This window comes from Pomacea canaliculata, linkage group LG1, assembly GCF_003073045.1.
Source record: "Pomacea canaliculata isolate SZHN2017 linkage group LG1, ASM307304v1, whole genome shotgun sequence".
Classification (NCBI taxonomy): Eukaryota; Metazoa; Mollusca; class Gastropoda; order Architaenioglossa; family Ampullariidae; genus Pomacea; species Pomacea canaliculata.
The window spans coordinates 355,869-377,186 of record NC_037590.1 but is presented as its reverse complement, the minus strand read 5'-3'; the positions used below and the strand labels follow the sequence as shown (position 1 = coordinate 377,186).

Sequence of the window (21,318 nt, the reverse complement as noted above, 5' to 3'; positions counted from 1 at the left end):
CGAGATCCTGGAACAGTGAAATAGGCACCAGATTATTGTCCTAGACTTTGTGACACACATGATCAATGGTTGAGACTACCTGGGTCCCAGAATAATGCAGTACTGTATTTTCTACAGACTAAAGTTGATTTCAGCATTAGTTTGAAAAAGAGTTGTAACAAAACATTTTGGATTAACTTTGACCTGTATGGCAGAGACCAGTTAAGTAAGTGATCCAGAACAAGTTATAAGCTAAATGTGTTTTTGTCACAGGTGCCTGCTCGAATCCGCTACAGACTTAAGGACTATGCGCCAGACAGCAGATTTTTCAGTCTCAACAGTGATACTGGAGTGATTTCCCTTCAACAATCTTTAATAAATGACACCGCCTACACACAAACATACACAGTAAGTTAGTTTTATGATTTTTAAAAATATTATAGATGGCACATAGATAATGTTGGTATGCTTTGAGAGAACTTTTTAAAATTTTTTTGACATCTTGTTATAAAATGGAGAATATGAGGATAAAACATAGGATTCTTTTGCTGAATTTTGATATTAAATGATGGGAAAGGCTCAAGAGACTACATTCCTCTTGTGCAGCTTGTTATTGAGTGCTATGACATCCAAAACCCAGGCCTGACTGCAGAGACAGTGGTTGCTATACCTGTCAACCGCAACCCCAACTGTCCAGTCTTCAGGGGTGCCCCCTACAGAATTAGCATCAGTGAAGATTTTGCTGTCAATGCCTACATTCTGCCTGTCAATGCCACTGATGCTGATGGAGTAAGTAGGGAGTTTTCTGTCAAGTATATGAGGTCACTGTTGTCCTGGTGGAACTGTGGCTAAACATTTGATGACTGGTAGCATCTGACACATCTATCATGTAATTTTTCTGGATGTGTTTACAGCTGACTTAGCAGTTGGCTCACCAGTGGGAGGGAAACACAGTTGTAATACAAGAGGACATCAATGTTACTCTGTATTATATCTGTCAAATTTAACCATGTTGACATTAAAGGATGGTGGAGTGCAAAATTTTGTTTCTGATGGTTATGTAAAGCTTACTGCAAGATACTGTTTCCCCAAATCTCCTCCTGTTATCGAGATTACATTGTTCAAAGAAGTGCATCAACCTGCCCTTGGCAGTGGTGATGTTTCTGCCTCAACTCTACTGTCCCTGTCTGCTGCATTCAACTCTATCAACCATTCTCTGCTTTTTCATAGAGTCCACACCCTCTATGGAATTTCTGGACCTGCACTTCCATGGTTCACCTCATGTCTCAATGATGGGACCCAGACTGTGTTCTTCGATGGTCTGACATCTTGCTCTGCTCCACTTTCTTGTGGGTTTCCCCAAGGCTCAGTACTTTTCCCCATCCAGTTTATTTTGTACACAAAACCACTTTCATCATGCATTCTGTGTCACCATGTTTCTCATCAATCATATGCTGATGACATGCAACTGTACTGCTCCACTCCGCCTGCTTAGTCTCACTCTGCTATTAGCACTATAGAAACCTGTAACATGGACATCAAAGAAACCTGGAATTCACTCAGATTTGGGGAATTAATGTCTTGAACTGAGCTTTACCTGAATCATTAGCAAAAAATCTGCACTCTGCTAGTCCTTTAACCCTCTTGGCGCAACATGCAAGTATTACAAAGACTGGCTAATAGCTAAAAACTGTGAAGACAACAGTGGGTGAAGTTTGTTTTAACAAGTTTGTTTTTTGCTGCTCTCAGGTAAACATTAGACCAAGAAATGTAGACATTTTTGGGGAAGGTAAAAACTTGAACTTTGCAATAAAAGTAATGAAAGCTGCTTTCCCCATGCTTCCCCAGTAAAGCTACATTTGTGCTCATCGTGCTCCAAGTTTTAATGACGGATTACTCCACATTGTTTACAGTTGTCAACTATATGAATGGGGACAGATTATAGATAGTATGAGGGAAGCATTTGCTGTATTTATAAGAATACACTGAATACAAATACATATGTGTGATCTTGTAGGGTAAATACGTATGATGTGTTGTCCTTGCTATGTTTGTAACACTATGCTGAACATTTAACATATATATATATACTTGCTGACAATATACACTCCACCTGTTCTCCAGGATGTTATCAGTTACTCCATTGATCAAAGTAATGCCAACGGGGTTGCAGCTGCCAACTATTTCTTCGTCAGTTCATCCACAGGTGACATCTATGTCCGCAAGGAGCTGCAGTCAGCATCCTCCCAATATGATGTATGTCATATTGTGTCTCTTCTTTTGTTTGTTTGCTTTTGTGTTTGTGTGGTGTTTGAGTGTGCATGTGTATGTGTTGTGTTTGAGTGTGCATGTGTGTCCGTGCATGTGTGTTTGAGAGAGTGTGTGTGTTGTTTGCTGGTGCATACATTGTGTGTGTTGTTTAGGTATGTATTGTCGTTATATGTTGTTTGAGTGTGCATATATGTGTGTGTGTGTTGTTTGAGAAAGAGTGTGTATATGCTTTGTTTGAGCATTTGTGTGTGTGTTGTTTATGAGAGAGTGTGTATGCATGTGTTTTGTTTAAGTGTGCATACATTTTGTGTGTGTTTGTTTCATTTGAGTGAGTGAGTGTTGTTTGAGTGTGTGTGTTGTTTGAGAGTGTGTGTGTGTGAGAGAGAGTTAGTGAGATAGTCTCAATGCCAGATATTGACATTAATCTTTGATGAATGATGCGTCTTAATGTGTTGCAGTTCACTGTCATTGCCTTTGATGACCGTATCCCAAGATGCCGTGCTTCGGCACAAGTCACTGTTATCATTGATGAAGATGTAGCTCCTCCATACTGTCAGTCAAACCAACAGACTACCATCCCAGATACCACACCTGTCAACCTGACTCAGGTCTATCGCTTCCAAGCCACTGACAATAATTTGCGGGTTAGTCTATATTTCATTGCTCCTTTGGTTTGTGATGGGAAATTCTTAGCAGGTTTACAGTTTAAGGCTTGTCATTCTGGCTGGAAGCTTCCTCTGCTTACCCAGTAGCAGTGGGTATACATGACTGTAGATATGACAATATGTGTGATTGTATACATGACTGAACATGGAAAAGCAAGCAGAAAGGGTTGGGCTCCTTTTAGTTAAAAATGGCTGTTCCTACTCCCACTTAATTTAAGACTTGTTAGTTGTAATCATAATGTTGATTGTTTCTTCAGGGAACTCTCCAGTTCATTGATGTGAGAGACAGTCTTGCAAAAGCCTATTTCTATGTCCGCCCTGATGGGGACGTTCGTGTGCTACAGCCTCTCACGTCTACAGCAATAAGTAGATTTGAGGTCAGTAAAATACTTTCAGCATCTTTATTAAATCTTACTTATATGAAAGATGATTGTTGTCTTATATAGATTTTTTTGTACAAGTGATAACAAAGTACCTATTTGTATTCATCAACTTTGTTATGAAATAGTAGAAAAGGGAGAACCTAGTTCTTACTTAATATAGTAAAACCTTGTACTTGTTGTCAAATTCTACAGAGAATATATCAGATTATTTTGTCATATAGTGGCCTAATTTTAGTTAAATATTTTAAATCCTATATATAATGTCTAAAAAAAAAATCTACAGTAGTTACAAGTAGAGATAGACTCTCAGGAATCAATATCAATTATTTATGTATTCATCAAGACTTAAACACTTGGAAAAGAAAAGACTGAGGAGAAACATCAGAAGTCTGAATGGCAGTACAAGAATCCTTGGTGCTGCTTCTATTTACCTTCCTTGTGGGCCTGTCTTGATTTGCCTTTAACCCTGACTGCCTCCATCATTTCCTGATTTCCTTATTTGCAGCTGGAGGCACCTGTAGTTGACACCTATTTCCCTAAGAACTTTGGATCTTGCAAGCTGACTATAGTGGTTCAGCACAACATCGGAAGACCTACCTTTGGGAGCTCAAGCTACTCCGCCACTGTTCCTGAGTATGAGCCGCCTGGAGCTATGATTCTTGACCTTAATGCAACTGATGCTGACAATGTAAGTGGCCTTGTCTGCCAGGAGAAAAGAACTGACTTAAACTCATCATTCTTTTATCTTTTATTTAAATGAAAATGATCATAAGTGATTCTGCTTTGTCTGGTGGCATGAACTTTTAAGAACTTCCTTGTCCTCTTGTTGTTGTGCTTTAGTGTTTGTCATTGTAAGATATACCATTCAATTGTTGAATACTTTTTTATTACATTTTATTTATTCTTTATTACATTTTCATTATTCTTAAACTTCCGACATTTTGTACTTTGTTTTAAATGTTTTAAAGGATCGTGAAAAAATTAATTTGAATATCTGTTTCAGGATTCTTTCAACTGCCATATATCTGGGGATGCTGAAGATCAGCAGTATTTTACCATTGATAGCCAGGAATGCAAAATTTTTCTGATCCAGTCACTTAGCCACACTCAGACACGGCAATTCATGGTGAGTGCAGACAGGCCTGTGTGTCTGATCTTGTTGCTGGTCTAAAGTTTTCAGCTTTTCTATCACCAGTTTATATCCCACTTACTGATCCATTTCTCACTGTTCTCCATACATGCATCTCCTTCTGTACAGTGGTGCCTTGGCACTTGAACTGATTCATTCTTTAACATTTTGGTTTTCGACCAATATTTTAGAGAGAATTCGGCTTCATTGCTTGACCACTTGCTGAGCACTTGTCTGTCATGCTTAAAACCTGCATGAGATGCCACTCATACTGATGACATTTCAGTGTTTTAAAAAAAAAAAGGGAAAATATCACCTTGCTTGTTGATTTCAAGCAGTAAAGACTTGTTCTGGAGCTGTGTTCATGATCATCATCCAACGAATCTCAGAGGCAGTGGACACACAACTTAGAGAAGAACAGGCTGGTTTTCGTAGAAGAAGAGGATACACCGACCAGATATTCGCACTACGCAACATCATTGAACAGTGCACAGAGTGGCAGAGGCAGCTCTATATTAACTTCGTAGATTTCCAGAAGGCTTTTGACAGCATCCATAGAGAGAGTCTTTGGCGCATCCTGAGAGCATACGGAATACCAATGGAAATTGTACTGCTGATCAAAAGCTTCTATGCGAACTTTTCATGCTGTGTTGGAAACAGTGACATCTACTTTGAGGTCGGGACCGGAGTGAGACAGGGCTGCGTGATGTCTTCCCTGCTCTTTAACCTTGTCATTGACTGGGTAACGCGCCATACAACGGAAGATGAACCAAGGGGCATACGATGGAGACTCTCCACGAACTTAGAAGACCTAGACTTTGCCGACGACCTGGCCCTGCTGTCACACACCCACCGGCACATGAAGGAGAAGACGACTAGCCTGCACACTTTTGCGCAGCAGGTCGGACTGCACATCAGCCGGACAAAGACAGAAGTGATGACCCTGAACACCACCAATCCAACACCGATCAGCATAGAGGGAGAAGACCTGCCGATGGTTGAAAGCTTCACCTACTTGAGCAGCATGGTCACGCAAGATGGAGGAGCAGGCCGTGACATCCAGAGCAGACTGAGCAAAGGCAGGGGCATCTTTTGTAGCCTACGCAACATCTGGAAGTCGACACAGTACAGCATCAATACCAAGCTGAGACTTTACCAGAGTCTGGTCATGTCCACTCTACTGTATGGCTCGGAGTGCTGGCGAATGACTGACAGCGACCTCAACAAACTGTCAGTCTTCCACACCAAAAGCCTGCGAAGAATCCTGGGCATCTTCTGGCCAAGGACAATCTCCAACGAAAAACTACTTGCCCAGTGTGGGCAGGAGAGTATGGCCACCATCCTGTTGAAGAAGCGATGGCGCTGGATTGGTCACGTCCTCCGAGGCGGGAGCAACTCCATCATAAAAACTGCCTTACACTGGACGCCAGAAGGAAAACGCAAGCGAGGTCGGCCCAAGATCACCTGGCGCCGAACTGTGGAGGCAGACATGAAGACCCTAAACCTCAGCTGGGGTACTGTGTGGAGTCTAGCCCAGGACAGGCAAAAGTGGAGGACCTTTGTCGCTGCCCTACGTGCCGACCGGCATAACGGGCAATAATCTAATCTAATCTGTGTTCATGATCTCATGGGGGGTTTTCTGTTTGTTTTTGTTCTTTTTTAAATGTGAGTGTGTGTATACATATGTATACCATAAGTGATCATGGGTCCCAAGAAAAAGTGCATGAGAGAGGACAACAGTAATAACAACAATTAATAGAATAAAGAATTACTAATTAGCCGTTCAGTAAGTTAACAATCTCAATAATATGTATTAAAACACTGGCCCGATGCTCCACTGGGGGCGAATAGGAACAAGAAGAATATTAAAACATAAAGAGGCCATTTAAGTAGCTGATGTACTGAAGAAGTAAAAGGGTAACAAATATGAAATTGAGATTTTAGCTTGAAATTTATAATTTTGTAATAATTAAATTGAATTTTTCTTTAAATATATTTCAAACAAACTCATGTTTTTTTTACATATGCTGTACTTTAATGTAACACACACACACAAAGTGCCTACACAAAAGTCAGACACACATACTGACAGGAGAAGAAGGTTGATTGATTTATTTATTGAAGAGGCCTTCAGCCCATTTGAAGGGGAATCCAAACAGCACACAGTACAATATAAAACAATGCACTAAAACATACATCCTAAGCTACACAACCTGTATGATGAATTAAATAGTCAGCTATTAGATTTCGTACTTCAAATGCTTCATAGATATCATTTGCGATATTATTAACTATGTACTTGGCAGTATTTGTTTGTAGCAATGATAAACAAAAAGCAGATTAATGTTGGTCATACTTTTTAGGTACAAATTTCTTTCTCAATATGCTCTATCTTGGACATACGAACATAGCATGCAATTCCGACTCTACAACACCTGGACAAAAGGAACATAACAGGATATTAGCATTGTCGATTGAGTTGTTCACAAAACGCAAACATTGTGGCTACAGACATGAAACGCTGAGTCGAAAATGTATTAAGGCATTACAGATTCCTGTGTTAGACATCGTTCAGATATGTACATAAAGAGAAAGCCAATTTAAATGCTCTATAAAATGAAAAATGATCTGCAATTGAAATTTGTATAATACTTCCATGCCAATCTTGATACTAATTATCAGTAAGCCTTCATTTGAACTCTCTCAAGAACACTTTCACGTCTTCCACGCCCTGATTTTCCCACACATACCCAAAACCATATTTATACAGTAAAAAGAAGACATCAGACACCCACGTTCTCTTGTTTTGAAGATGCGTGTTCAGCAACATATGGTACACTTTGTATGGGATTCGGTTAGCAGGCATTTGAAGGACCTGAAGCCAGTAGTGAATACACTGAGTATGCACATTTATACTAATAGGGTATCTCCTCGTTTCATCATAATACCATATCATTAAGTGTGTGAGAATTGACACTTAAAAAATGCTTCAATGCAAACTAATGAACTCTTTCAATAATGTTTAAATCCATCCCCATACCTCAGCCCCGTATGTTAATATAGGTAATATTTGTGCATCTAATAGTTTAACAAAAACTAGTGGTGAACGCACACCATGTATCCACAACATACGTAGAATGCCAATGACACCTTTTTTGGTACAGCATGCAATATCAAGAGCATGAGAAAAAGATAAATGTGTTGAAAAAAAATCACTCTAGATATTTGTTCATATTTACAACTTTTACATGCTCCCTTCCTATGTGCCATTTCTCCCCAGGAGAGGAAGGTATGAAAGAAAAAAAGAAAAAGGCACCAGTTACTTAAAGTATTCCCAGAAAACATGGGTTTTAAGGCCAGATTTAATGCATCAAAAGTGGTATGTGTGCAAAGTGATGGTGGCAAAGTATTCAGCAGCTGAATGTCTCGTGTCTGATATGTGGCAAAGAGCTGAGATGCTCTGACAATGGTAGCAGAATGACTGGGCTGATAAGTTGCAAAGAACCCAGACAGATATTTTAACAATGGTAACAGAGTGAGGCCACCTTGTTGTCAATGCTGACATGGACAGGCAACTAGTGAAGCTCACAAAAAAGTGGTGTCACGTGATTGCATTTGCACTTATGAAAGACAATGTAGGCAGCATGCTTTTGGGTGCACTGAAAGTTGTCAAGCAGGATGTTCAAACATTCAGCAAACAGGGAGTTGGAGTAGTCTAAGCAGTAGTGCACAAATGCTGACATGAGTTTCTTGGTGGTTAAGAAAAGTTTTATTTGGCAAATTCTACAAAGCCTTAGGAAAAGTGAATTAAAGACTCCATTTATGTGTCTGTCTGCAGTTCAATGTTCTTGCTGTTGACAATCGACTGGGAGTTTCCAACACTGGGCAGACATCAGTCACTATCAATGTTACACCTGATCAACCACCAATTTTCCAGAATCTGCCAAACCAGGTTCAGCGAGATGAGGAGGACAAAGCTGGTATATTTATCTTCCAGATCAGTGCCAGAGATCCAGACTTGAGGGTGAGCAAGCTGTATATTTCATATTTGATAATTAACTCTGTGTATACCACAACTTGGAGTCAGCTAGCTATGAGCAGCATCAGTGCTGTCCATCAATAAATTGAATATGATAACTGAGACATCAATGAGCTAACTATAAGATAGATGGATGAACAGTCTGGTGACAGATCAGCAATGACATTGGTCCTAACTAAAAGAAAGTACATTGTGTTTATCAAGTGAAGAATGAGTTTTTTCGCTGAAGCCTAATATAATAATAATAATAAAGTTTATTTATATATCACTTTATCCCCCCACTATCAAAGGTAATAAAAATAAAAAACAGAGAAATAATAATAATGGAAGGCTGGTCTCAAAAGCAAGTATAACAATATTTTAATACTGTATAACAATGTATTAATCTGTCCGGGCATATGTATTTCTCTCCTCTTGCAGAAGAACCTGGTAGCATTTAGCCACACAGTTAAGCAAGCCGACATTTTGATGAATGTTTTAAGTTTACTCTCATTCTCCTCCTGTTGGCATTCCATGGCTCCATAGTACAGTAAATCAGTTTAGATGTTAGAACTATTCGAGAATAAATCTAATAAAAACTACTTTTTGTTGCGATACACCTCAAAATATATAATCCATTTTAGTTGGAAGCACTTGTAAGCCATCAGTTTATGTTCTCTGGTTTGATTAATAGACTGTTGCTTGGCAGCACTGGTAAGATATTTTATTGTTTTTTTATGTTTGGCAGGGTAAACTGGTCTTCAGTGCAGTGGGACTTGATGCTGCACCAAGCATGTTTAGTGTCAATGCCTCAGGATACGTCACTGTGCGGAGTGATCTCAGCCTTGACTACACTACACTTTACAGAGTAATGATGTTGCGAAGTTTTACAAAACTTGCAATGTTATGGTTCTAGGGGGCTAGTGAAAAAAAATGGCAGTAGAAGAAGAGCATTTTGATTTTCAAGAACTAAGATAAACAGCTTCAGATCTTATTGTAAACAACAGATATACACAATTTTCTGCAGGATGATAAACGATATTTTTACTAATGTTTGTAGCAAGAGTTATTGCTAATTTTGGTCTGTTAATGATTGGTATCATAGTATTAAACTAGATGGATGAAATGCTCATTAATGGCTGGTAATCATGCAGCTAAAAGAAGCCAGCAGTTAGCAAGGTGACTGGTTGGCGATTGTGTAGAGTAATAGGAAGCTAGCATGAAGACTGACTGGGGATCATGCAAAATAATAATAAGCTAATATGAAGGCTCGTATGTGTTGCAGCTGGTCGTCACAGTGTATGATGATGCTATCCCTGAAGTTCGGGCAACTAGTACTTTGACTGTCAGTGTTGCCCGCAACCAGTTCCCTCCTCGTTTCACACAAAATCCATATACGGCAACCATCAACAGCCTCACGCAAGTGGGCAGTGTAGTGGCTACAGTTGTTGCCACAGATGGTGATAATGTACGTTTCTGACTTTTGTGGCTGAAGAGTCAGTCAATGAGAGTGGGTGAATGTGTGCTTGTGTGGATAATGTAGGAAGTGTATTTTGTGGTCTGACACTGTAGGATATGTGTTTTGTGGTCTGGATATTGTAGGATGTGTGTTTCAGGATCAGGTGACCTACATAATAACCAATGTGTACAGTAGGGGTGTGGATTGTATGCTTCTTCTGTGTAGAGTGGGACGTAAGGTCTGTGGTGTGTGTTTCAGGATCCAGTAACCTACAGAATTACTGGTGGCAACTCTTCTGACTTCATGATAAATTCCATTAACGGTCAAATCTATCTTATCCGGGCAATTGAAAGCTCTGCTTCTAGCACTTTAACAGTAAGTGTTTATACCTGATATATATATATGCATGTGTACAGAAGTACTGTGGAAGACAGTGCAAGAGTAAGGGTTTCTAAAATCAAAGAATATTTGTCACATTTCAACTTGAAAGATTGTTTGGTATGTATACATCATGTCTGACTTCCTCATGTGTCTTTACACCTGTGTGTGTGTGATTTCCCCAGTTACAAGTGCAAGCCACTGATCGGCCAGTACAAGGTTTGAATGACACAACAACTGTAAACTTTCAAGTCAGCATGGCCAACACCAACCCTGTCTTTCTCAACAATCCCCCTTACACAGTGCCTCAGATTGCTGAAACAGTTCCTGTTGGAACTGTCGTTTTCAGTGGTGTCTCAGCCAGAGATGCTGATCTTCAGGTAAGGGAAATATTTCTTCTTAGTACTTTATGAGATGACATGACTTTGTGGAGATCACCCTCTAGCTACCACAGATCCAGCTGTCCAAACCTGTTCCAGTCAGCGGAATGTGGGCAGAGAACCCACAGCCTCATTCATTCAAGTCTGCCCAGTTTGGAATCGCGAGAGAAGGCGGTTTCCCCACTGTGACAGGATGACGCTTTCCCCCGTGTCACTGCTGCACGGCCTGGTAAGTATACACCAGTTGAGATAGTTTCCTGGCAGCAGCAGCGGAGCCTCATCTTCGACACTGGTAAGATTCCCAGTATGTCAGGGGGCCTCGAGAGCCTCTCAGCCCTGCCCACAGGTCAGGTGAGTGGCCCAGCCTTCAACCGGAGCCTGGTCTTACAGCACAGCCTCATCTTTGAGCCTGCTGAGACTCCCTGCCACGTCTATGAGCCTGAAGAGCCACCCAGCCTCATTGTCGAACCTTGATGGACACCTACATGCGTCAGTGAGACTGGCCTGTCATCCAGCTTTGCCTGCGAGCTGGTGGACTGTGGGACCTCGTCTTTGGGACTGGTCTTATTTCCTGACTTGCCAATGGGACTGGGCTTACTTGAGGGACAACAGATTGGACTAGATGTCATTCTACCAGCTTCATCTCCTCTAAGACAGTGGTTCTCAAAGTATTTCGGACCACGGACCACTTTACTTAATAAAAAACATGGCGGACCACCAAGGCCTAAAATCCCTCTGTACTATGAATTTCAAATTTAAATTGCCGCATTTGTTTTATTACAATTCAAAACTAAATGTCCTTTTGTGACAGTAGTATAGTAATAAGATGACATAAAACTAAGTATACCTCGTTCTTTGTAATTAAAATGTTAATGCAAGGAATGCATCACTTTAAAAATAACTTTGCTGACACATGACGACTGTCAGCCGCGGACCACCTGGCTTATGCCCAGGGACCACTAGTGGTCCGCGGACCACACTTTGAGAACCACTGCTCTAAGACACCCCAACATTCCCATGTTCAAGTTGGTTGACAATGCGGAACCACGGGTCCCAGTGGGAAACTTTTCAGACCTCAGATCCTTGGGTCTATGCAGTGATCAGCGAAGAATTGAGACTCTTTCTTAAACATATCCCCGTGCACGCGATCACCAGTTTGAACACCAGTGCCGGGAACAGTGTCTCTGTGAAGCAAAATTGCATTACTGCTCCAAAAGTGTGCTATTCAGGAAGGGAGCGGACGGACATGCTATATCTTCCTGGTCACTAAGCCAGGAGACCCTTTACATCTCAGCAGGCTCAACACTTCGCCACCCGCCTTGTCTCTCTTGGTAACCGCCAGGCCAGTTAGCGGAGGCTGTTGTAGCAGATTCGCATCCAGCATAGACGCAACAGTCATCTATTGCACAGCATGAGGTGCCTGTCAGCGGCTCACTTTCCATAGTTTGTGATGAGGCCTGTGGAACCGTGCCTGACATCTTGGGTTTTTACCCAGATCATGGAAGCAGTTATTCACCTGAGCTGCATGAAGGCTCAGGCTGCAGTCTCCGCTTATCTGGACCTTTCCTTATACACAGTCAAGGCAGTCAGAGGGTGAAGTCCGACCTGGTTGTCCTTATGACCTGACTGACAGAATTGGGGCGGTTCATTCACTCACTGCATCCTCACCACTTCTTGCAGTGGTGCTGGTTTCCAGCCTTCTTGAGCTTGGCAACATGGAGCCCTTCTAGGTCTCCTTCAAGTAACATGGAATACCTGTTGTTTCCTGGTGATAGCCTTCCTGCTTGAGTTTTCATGCAATCAGTCAGGTCAGATCCTGAGCATTCATTAAGGCTGTTTATGTAATGCTGTTCACAGCGGCCTCTCTTCTGCTTCACAACCTACTGCCCAGCTGGATTTGGGATGTGTTAGTTCGTTGTTTCATCTAGCATATCACCTGTTAGTCTCCACAGAGTGATGTCATCTGGTACAGTATGAAGTAGAAATACCATTTTTAGTGGTGAAAATTCTTTCTTCGAGTACTTACCAGATGACATGACAGCTAGGTCCCTCCCGCCTCCCTGCAGTAGGTTCCAGACTCAGTCCAGACAAAAAATTGGAGTTGAGTGCTCATTAGCATGGCAGGTTAGCATGGGAGGGGGGTTGAACTGATTTGATGTCCTACTGTTCTTTGGTCATTCGACCAAAGCAGGTTTGGACAGCTGGATTTGAGGTAGCTAGAGGGTGATCTCCACATAGTCATGTCATCTGGTAAGTACTTGAAGAAAGAATTTTACCACTAAAAATGGTATTTTCATTTAGGGTCAAGGTATGGCAGTTGGTATATACATGAATTCAGAAAAGTATTTGCCTCTTAAAAGTTGTCTTAGTTGATGTAAGGATTTTAGTCATCATCCATTAAGAGGATTCAAATATTCTTGTTTGGATGTATCTTCTCTTTTCATATTATTACATTATCACAGTACCGCATTTTACTGACTGCTAGATGGTTTGTATATTGGTGAATACTTTGAAAGCTGGCTTTGTATCTACATACCTTTGGCTTTTTTTTCACCTTTTTAACCTTTATTGTCATATTTTTGCATTTATTTTCTAAGAATATCATGCCCGAACACTTGTTTTCTATTTATTTTTGTGCAGAGTAACATAAGTTGTTTTCTGTATATCTGTGTTCAGGGTAACATAACCTGTAATCTTTATGTGTGTAGGGTAATATAACCTGTTATCGTCATGGAAGGTAACAAAACTGTCTGTCTTTATGCAGGGTAACATAACCTGTGATGTGAGTGGCAAGTACCCTGCTGACTATTTCTTCACCATTGACCCCAACACCTGTGTCATCAGAATTGCTCATGACCTCCGAACTGATCAGCAGTCAAATTCCAACTATGTGGTATGTGTTGTAGAAATGTTTACAACTGAACTTCTGTCTACAAAGGACTACTGTTTTATAAGCTTTTTATGTCTTTCCACATGGCTTTACTAAGATACCTGACATCTTTTGTCTTCAGATGAACATTTTTGCGTACGACAGCATGTTTCCAACACAGCGAGTCACAACCACAGTAACTTTGAATGTGTTACACAATCCTCATGCCCCTGTTGTGAGCGGAACCTACCAAAAGAACATCACAGAAGACTGGCCTTTTGGTGATCCCATCTTCAACCTTACAGGCACTGATGCAGATGGAGTAAGCATAATTAGCCTCCTTTTGCTAACAGTTGTTAACATCTCACATATGAACTGGCGTTTGACATGTGTGGGTTAACTATTTCAAGATGGATCTACACAGTAAAGCCAGAACACAGCATGTATTTAATTCAGTGCAATTTAATTACAATTTAATTATTTTAAATAATGTTGTTTTCTTTTAGCTTGTTAATGGCATAAGAAAACTCTTTGGTTGTGGTGCTAGTCCCATCTGTGAAAGATATTTCACTTTAAAATTCTGGGCAGACCATTTAGATTACTCAAGCATTTTAAATCAAATCAAATCAAATCAAGGAGACCCAAGACAGAAATTTTTCTTTTGCTCACAAGGGCAAGCATACATACTCATACAGACATTTAATGCAATAGTTCTAAACTTATACCTATTTCTTAACCTTCCTTTCACATTAGTTTTCCAGATCACATTAGGAGTAAAGCAGACAATTTTTCACTCTTTGCCTGTGCTATCCTTATTTAAATGTATTCTATGTGGTTGCATTTATATGCTTCATTCAGGGGCTATATCTACATAACTGGTTTATATATGGTAAACAAGGGCCATATGGCTACACAGACAAATAATTTAATTGTAATCTTACAAAACTTTATAATTTAAAACAGTAGCTTTCAAAAAATTGAATCTTTATATGTGCATGAATGTTTTAATCATTTTCTTAAGTAAGTTAATGTGGAAGACTCAGAAAAAAGAGATTGGAAAAGTTTGCATCACAAATTGCATGCAATAGTCATTCTTCATCTCACCTCAACCAAAGTAAGGATACCCTGAGTCTAACATTCTGCACCATATGATTGTTGGGTGTCTTCTTTTTTTGCTTGTTTGTGGGTTCCAGTCTCAGGCATGACTTGTTCAGTGATGCTCTGTGTAATGTAAGCCACAATCCATCTTCTTGTGATGGTCTCGATTATGTGCTCTTTCCTTGCTTGGTCCCAGAGTTCTTGGCTTCAGATTCTCTCTGTCAATCTAATCTGCAGAATCTGATGAAGACAGGTATTGTGGTTCAGGTTGTCAGAGTGTCTTCAGATCTTGATCTTATACAGAGGTAGGGACGTGACATTTGCGTTGAGCAACCTGTTTGGTTTGTCTGTTGAGACTCTTGCAACTCCAAACTGGTTGCAGCACTTCAAATGCCTGGATTATTCTGCACTTGACATCTTCGTCTGTCTCTCCCATCTTGCTGAGTGCTGATTAAACAGGTAAAATAGTCACCATCCTTCTTAGGCTTATTGTTCATGATGACTGGGGCGACCTGGATGTTGTTGGCTTGCACACTCTATCTTTGTGCATGTCAGTGCCTTCCATTTTTGTACTGATCCTGTGATTGTAGATGTCGCAGCAATGTACTTCATCATTATACATTAGAACAACACAAGAAATAGGGGTTAATGAAACGGATATATTTGTGACAGTTTCTACATGATGTCCATAACATACTCTCTTACAACTAGTCCTTGGAATATTCACTTATGTAACTCCATAGCTGGCTATGCACTTTTGTTTACTGTCACTGTGTGAGTGTCACTGCATGTCATTTTCTTTTGTTTTTACTGTCACCTTGATGCTGATGTCACTATGTCACAGGCTTTCATTGTTGTACAGTCATGATAAACCAGATGTCACCATCAACGGCTTCCATTGTTGGGCTGTCACTGTGATATTGAAGTCACTACACGTCAGTGGCTTCTATTGTTGTGCTGTCACTTTGCTGCTGTTGCTACTGCATTTCCTTGATTGCCGTTGTTATATGATCTTTACCCATAGCTGTGCTGTCACTATGCTGCTGATATTACTGCATCTCATTGGCTGCCTTCATTGTACCGTCACTGAAATAGCAATGTCACTGCATATCATTGGCTGCCACTGTCATATGATCATTAATCATGGTTGTGCTGTCACTATGCCGCTGCTGTTACTGCATATCACTGACTGCTGTTGTGAGATGATCACTACCCATTATTGTACTGTCACTGTAATACCAATGTCACTTCACATTATTGATCTTCACTGTGGCACTGTCATGATTACTACATTTCGTTGATTTTGCAGGACACCCTGAGGTACACGCTGCTGAAAGATGACAGTGCCAGTAGAGACGGTCTCAATATCTTCTACATTCAACCGGACACAGGCCTTCTGTACCTCTGGCGCCCACTCACCAGTGCTCTGTCACAAAATTATCCTGTGTGTAGCAGACACCTTAGTTTTTGAATCTTTTATTAAAAATGAGTAATCATAATTTTGTGTTGATAACATGCATATTTCATGATGTTCTCAAAGGAGACATTTAGTAACAGCTGGTAGGCACTTGCTTCATGTTTCATGAAATGTGCTGTCATAACTTTAAATGGGAATTAGAGTGATAATGCTAGCAGACACAAGAGAGAACAACTATCATGGCAAGCAATACAGTAAAACCTCATTTTTCTTTGGAGGTTCTTTCTTATTACAACTCCCTAAGTTACAGCCCACATTTTTTTGATGATATATTTTGCAATGTAAACGTCATCTCTATTACAAATACCTCCACAGGCTGATTTATGACTTACAGTTTTAGTTCTATTACGACTTTTTTTTATAGATGTTACGTGATGAAGAAAATAAGTACATTTTAAAATAGGTTGCTTGTGGTTGACTGTATACCCTGTATTGCATTTTTCTGTAGAAAGCACATAAGATAAGAACATTTTTAAAGAGGCTGCTTGTTCATTGGGCCACTGATCATTGTAACTCAAACCATATCACTCCAGTTATATGTACCACCCATCTAAGTTGAATTGCTATATTATCCCACACCAAAAGTTGAATCAATCCAGGCCATAAAGTCGAATCTTTCTTGGATCACTGGAGTAGCTTTAACATCAGATATTACCAACAGAGTCATGAGAAATAAGCCCTCATCTTACTAAGCAAAAATGGCTGCTTGGTAGTGCACATTTAAAGAACAAATCACATACCAGTGCATAGTGTGATTTTTGTTTTCCTCGAGTCAATGGGGCAGGGTTAAACCCTTTGTTTTCATTGTTCTTTGGAGGTTGTTATTAAATGTTTATGTAGGCATTCAGTTAATATGAAGCAGGCATCACTGCTCTGGTATTCATTTAGTGGGATTGGGTTGATTTAACTTTAACTTTTGGTATTGGGAGGATGTATTCTTATGTGGGACATGGTCATGGTGGGGTCAGTTCAACTCAGGTGAGGGGTCAATATAGCCAAAGTGAAAAGTGAAATGGTTTTTGGTCGAAATAACCAGCTCCCTTTCATTGTTTTCTTTTTACTAGTTCACATCAATCAACTGTGTTTCATTAATGCCCTTTTTCCAAAAGTCAATTTTCTGCACAAATTAAACTCATGTTACCGACTGTTTATGCTTTATTGCAGTGTTTTCCAGAAATCATGTTCAAAAATACAATAGTGCATTTTAAGAGCCTGTAAATCTTTAACATAGCACAGTAGTGGCAAAATAAGCACAACCAAGTAAAAAAAACCACAAAAAAGCATTATGATATTGGTTTGAGAACTGTATTTCAGCTTTTAAATAAACTTAGATGGCGCTTGATGCCATGGTTCCTGCAATGAAAGCAGACTGCTTGATCTCCCTACTACAATCCCTCTCAGTTACGGCCTGATTTGGGGGGCTTTTTATCTCGTCTTAATAGGGAGATTTTTACTGTAGATGATATACACCTCAGACACGAGAAGACCACTGTCACAGCATATACATCTCACCACAAGTTAGCCTTGACTTGCATGTTAGCATGTGATGAGGTCTTGTGCTGGACTGATACCATGACTTAGAAACAGACTTTGAACAATGGGTTACATCTGGAGCCACATAGGAAGAAGATCAGAGATGATCGGAGAGCTCTTGTTGGTGGCCTGTGCCTCAGAAAGTTGCAGCAGGCAAAAGAAGAAGATAATGTGAATGAGGCATCATAGATGTAATGGGGGTAAACCCAGGCTCACCTGCAGCCATCTGGGTCATAAACCTGAACAGCTATACACTTGACTACATTCTTGTGGAAAAAACTTTGTCAGCCATATATTATGATGATTATTATTATTACAACTAACCCTACATGACCTATAGGCCCCTAAAGAAATGCTAGCAAATATTTTGTGCAAGGTCCTCCGGATAGTGGCATTGTCTTCTCATGAAATGATGTATCTCTAGATAGTGGCATCGTCTTATGGCATGATCTGTTTTGATTTTGTCTACAGGGGACTATTATTTAAATGCAATGTTATGAGCAGCATAAAAAATTGGATATATTTGACAGTCTTATTGATTCTGATTGGAACTTGAGAAAATAATTTTGAGTGTTTTTGCAGTTCTTGCCCATCGTTTTGTGAAAACTTCAATAGCAATTTTTCCTTTTTTGAACAGTTGACAGTGCGTGTGTCTGACTCAGGCCAACCATCCAAGTACGTTGATGTTCCAGTGACAATCCAGATCTCAAAAGCTGCAGCACCAACATTCTCACCCTCATCAGCTTCCATAACAGTGGAGGAAAACCGCAATGTCAATGCTTCTGTTTATAATGTAACTGCCTCCAAGACACCACTGACTGTGAGTTGTTTGTAATGTAACTGTTTGCATACCAGTTCATCATCAGTAGTTTATGACCATTTTTAAGTCAAAGTTACTGAAGGTTTTGTAATTCTCTCACACCTTATCTAGTGATCCGACCTTACACATCAGTGTGCATCATGTTGAGACAAGTTAATGTTGATGAGAGTGCTTCATTAGCTGCGTCAACAGATCAATAAACAGTGTACATTGTTTTAGAAATTTTTATTCCTATGTTTGTTTTTTAACTGTATAACTTTATGTAATTATGTGTTGAGGTTTCATATTACACAATTGGAAAAAATTCTTTTAGAAAAACAGTTTGGGTTTTATGGAAAGAAGGTATGAGAGAATCTATAGTTGTGTGCATTTAGTGAGTTACTATACCAGGAGCAGTTTTTAAAAAAATGAATGATGCATTAAATTAAACTAATTTTTCACTAGTTGTTGTGTCCTAAACCATCACATCAGATTGCCAGAATGTTCAGATTTGAATAGACTGAAGAGCCCATGAAATAAGCTGTTACAGCTAAGAAAGGGTTTTGATCAATTAATTTTGCTAGTTTTTTTTTTAATTACTGTGAAAGTAGTACCAATATTTTCACATTCATGTCTGTCATAACCCTTAGACAAAGATGTAGTTTAAGTTTATTTGTCAGTCATGTCAGATTTAGGATTCTTATTTGGACAACTGATCGTTCGTACAGGGAACCATGAAGTATAAGCTGAGTGGAGATGAAGCAGCCCCATACTATTTCCAAGTGAATGAAAATACAGGGGCCATAACTTTGCGAACCAGTCTGCGCCAGGGACGGGAGATGACGTACAGGGTTGGTGAATTGTTGCACTTTGTGTATGTCTGATTTTACTAGGAAGAGCATAATGAAAGTAGAAGTAAATTAATGATTTGTAACCGCAGTTTTAAATCATATCTGTTGGATAAATTTAGAGACTGAGAAAGAAAAAGGGACAGAAGCTTACTTTTCAATATGTCATTTGCATTTCTCTTTGCTAATGTTATCATTAATCATCTGGTAGAGGAATGACCCTGGTATTCATTCTCTAGATATTTTGCACAAAAATGATATCACTGGCATGGAAATACTGCTGCTGTTTGTTTTGGCACTTGACTTGCTCCAGAATGATTGTGCTGCTGGCACTTTTTGCACTTTGGGCACTTAGTTTACACACTTCTCTGCTGCACAGCTGCTGGTGGATGCTTATGACAGTGGATCCCCAAACAAAGTCGCCCAGTTCCTTTTGACAGTGAATGTGATCCGAAACCAGAATTCTCCCCAGTTTGTTGCTGGCCCTTACACAGGCATTGTTAACTCTGACACTCCACGTGGATCTGTCATCGTCAATGTTACAGCCTTAGATGGGGATAAGGTAAATATGTTTATAATCAACTTAGACATTTATTATGCTATGTATGTATAACCACAGGACTGCATGTGGAGTACATGTAGATGAGAGAGATGGAGGGAGAGAACTTGTCTTTGTGTTTAAACATGCATCTTCACTTTCAGCCTTCAAGCCCAAGTCTTTGTGTGGTTATTCTGCTATATTAAACTTGGACCTTCCTCACGTCTTTGTATGATCATTCTGCTTTGATGTACTAAATACACAGCTTCCCCTACATGTCTGTGTGTGGTCATTTTGCTTCACCATTTTCTATTTCATCTTTCCCACATGTCTTTGATGTAACCACATATGTGGTATTTTGCTGGCAACTTTTCTAGACAGCTATTGTAACCATAGATCTGTTAAAATATTTTCATAGAAAGAGTGTTCAAAATGGTTCTAATGGGCCTCAATTTCCGTTGGTATCTTTCTTATGCTCTGGTGACACACAAGTCATCAGCAAGTCCCAAAATTTTATTTGAAGAGAAAGAACAAAATGGTGGCTCAGGAAAATACTACAAAATACACCTGGCACATACCGGTACACATAGCTGTGCAAATGAAGGCTGAAATGATCATTGCCTTTATCTGCCTAACTGCTTCCCTTTCCGCATCAAAGAAAGCTTGGGCAGAAGCAGAAGAGACATGCACTCATCAGGCAAAATAAAATCTTGTAATAATATCTCAATAATTCTAAGTTGAAAAATAGAAATATGTCAATACCCCAGAAATTTTGCGAGTATTACATGACCTAAACAATTGCAGTATGAATGTTATTAATTGTCCAAGAAATTATGAAAATAATAATAATAAAAGTCTTGTATATCGTCTTATCTCTACTCTAAGGGCAAGCTTAAGGTGCTTCACAAAAATAAGTAAATGTTTACAGCACAGTCTGCAGAACATGCAGCCATGTGGGAAACCAAGTATAACATCAAGGTACTTAGAAGAATAACAAGCTACCACTGTTGGTGTGGTAGCACCTGCAGATAGCATATGAACTAAGTGTGAGGCATCTTAAGTTTGTGTTAAGTGTAGCTCATGTGCATCAACATGGCTTTACTGTTGCAGGATCTGCTAGTGTACTCTCTGACTGGCAGCCAAGAATGTCAAAGGGAGTTCATTATTGACTCCCTGACAGGAAAGCTCATGTACATGGGCAGCCAGACTTCCACTACACAGTCTCAGTACACAGTACGTTGGTCTCTATTTTGCCTGTGCTGGAAATATGGGGTTAGAGTACATGATACGGTGCTTTCTGACTATATTTTGGGCAGCTGTGCATAAAATATGAATGGATACTTCTAGCTGGCTAAGGTGAGGGGTAGGGAAAGAGTTTGGCTGTAAACTGAAGACAATCATTGGTCAAGATTACTAATAGCAATAGTTCAGTGTTGTGTGTCTTTTTGTATGTATGATTGTCTTTACACAAATGCATGCATGTGTAATTACATG

General features: G+C 39.8%; 1 protein-coding gene across 1 annotated transcript in view; it reads left to right on the top strand.

The window, feature by feature from the left end:
• Window positions 1–21,318, top strand: part of LOC112576226 (protocadherin Fat 4-like) — a 143,983-nt gene that overhangs the window by 78,994 nt on the left and 43,671 nt on the right. The window contains exons 74-92 of the mRNA XM_025258526.1: window positions 253–387; window positions 586–768; window positions 2,104–2,235; window positions 2,709–2,894; window positions 3,173–3,292; window positions 3,804–3,986; window positions 4,302–4,424; window positions 8,266–8,451; window positions 9,194–9,313; window positions 9,731–9,913; window positions 10,163–10,279; window positions 10,468–10,662; window positions 13,427–13,555; window positions 13,674–13,853; window positions 15,939–16,073; window positions 18,277–18,459; window positions 19,167–19,289; window positions 19,666–19,848; window positions 20,935–21,057. Coding sequence (XP_025114311.1) covers window positions 253–387; window positions 586–768; window positions 2,104–2,235; window positions 2,709–2,894; window positions 3,173–3,292; window positions 3,804–3,986; window positions 4,302–4,424; window positions 8,266–8,451; window positions 9,194–9,313; window positions 9,731–9,913; window positions 10,163–10,279; window positions 10,468–10,662; window positions 13,427–13,555; window positions 13,674–13,853; window positions 15,939–16,073; window positions 18,277–18,459; window positions 19,167–19,289; window positions 19,666–19,848; window positions 20,935–21,057 — 2,919 coding nt within the window. The remainder of the gene's footprint in view (window positions 1–252; window positions 388–585; window positions 769–2,103; window positions 2,236–2,708; window positions 2,895–3,172; window positions 3,293–3,803; window positions 3,987–4,301; window positions 4,425–8,265; window positions 8,452–9,193; window positions 9,314–9,730; window positions 9,914–10,162; window positions 10,280–10,467; window positions 10,663–13,426; window positions 13,556–13,673; window positions 13,854–15,938; window positions 16,074–18,276; window positions 18,460–19,166; window positions 19,290–19,665; window positions 19,849–20,934; window positions 21,058–21,318) is intronic.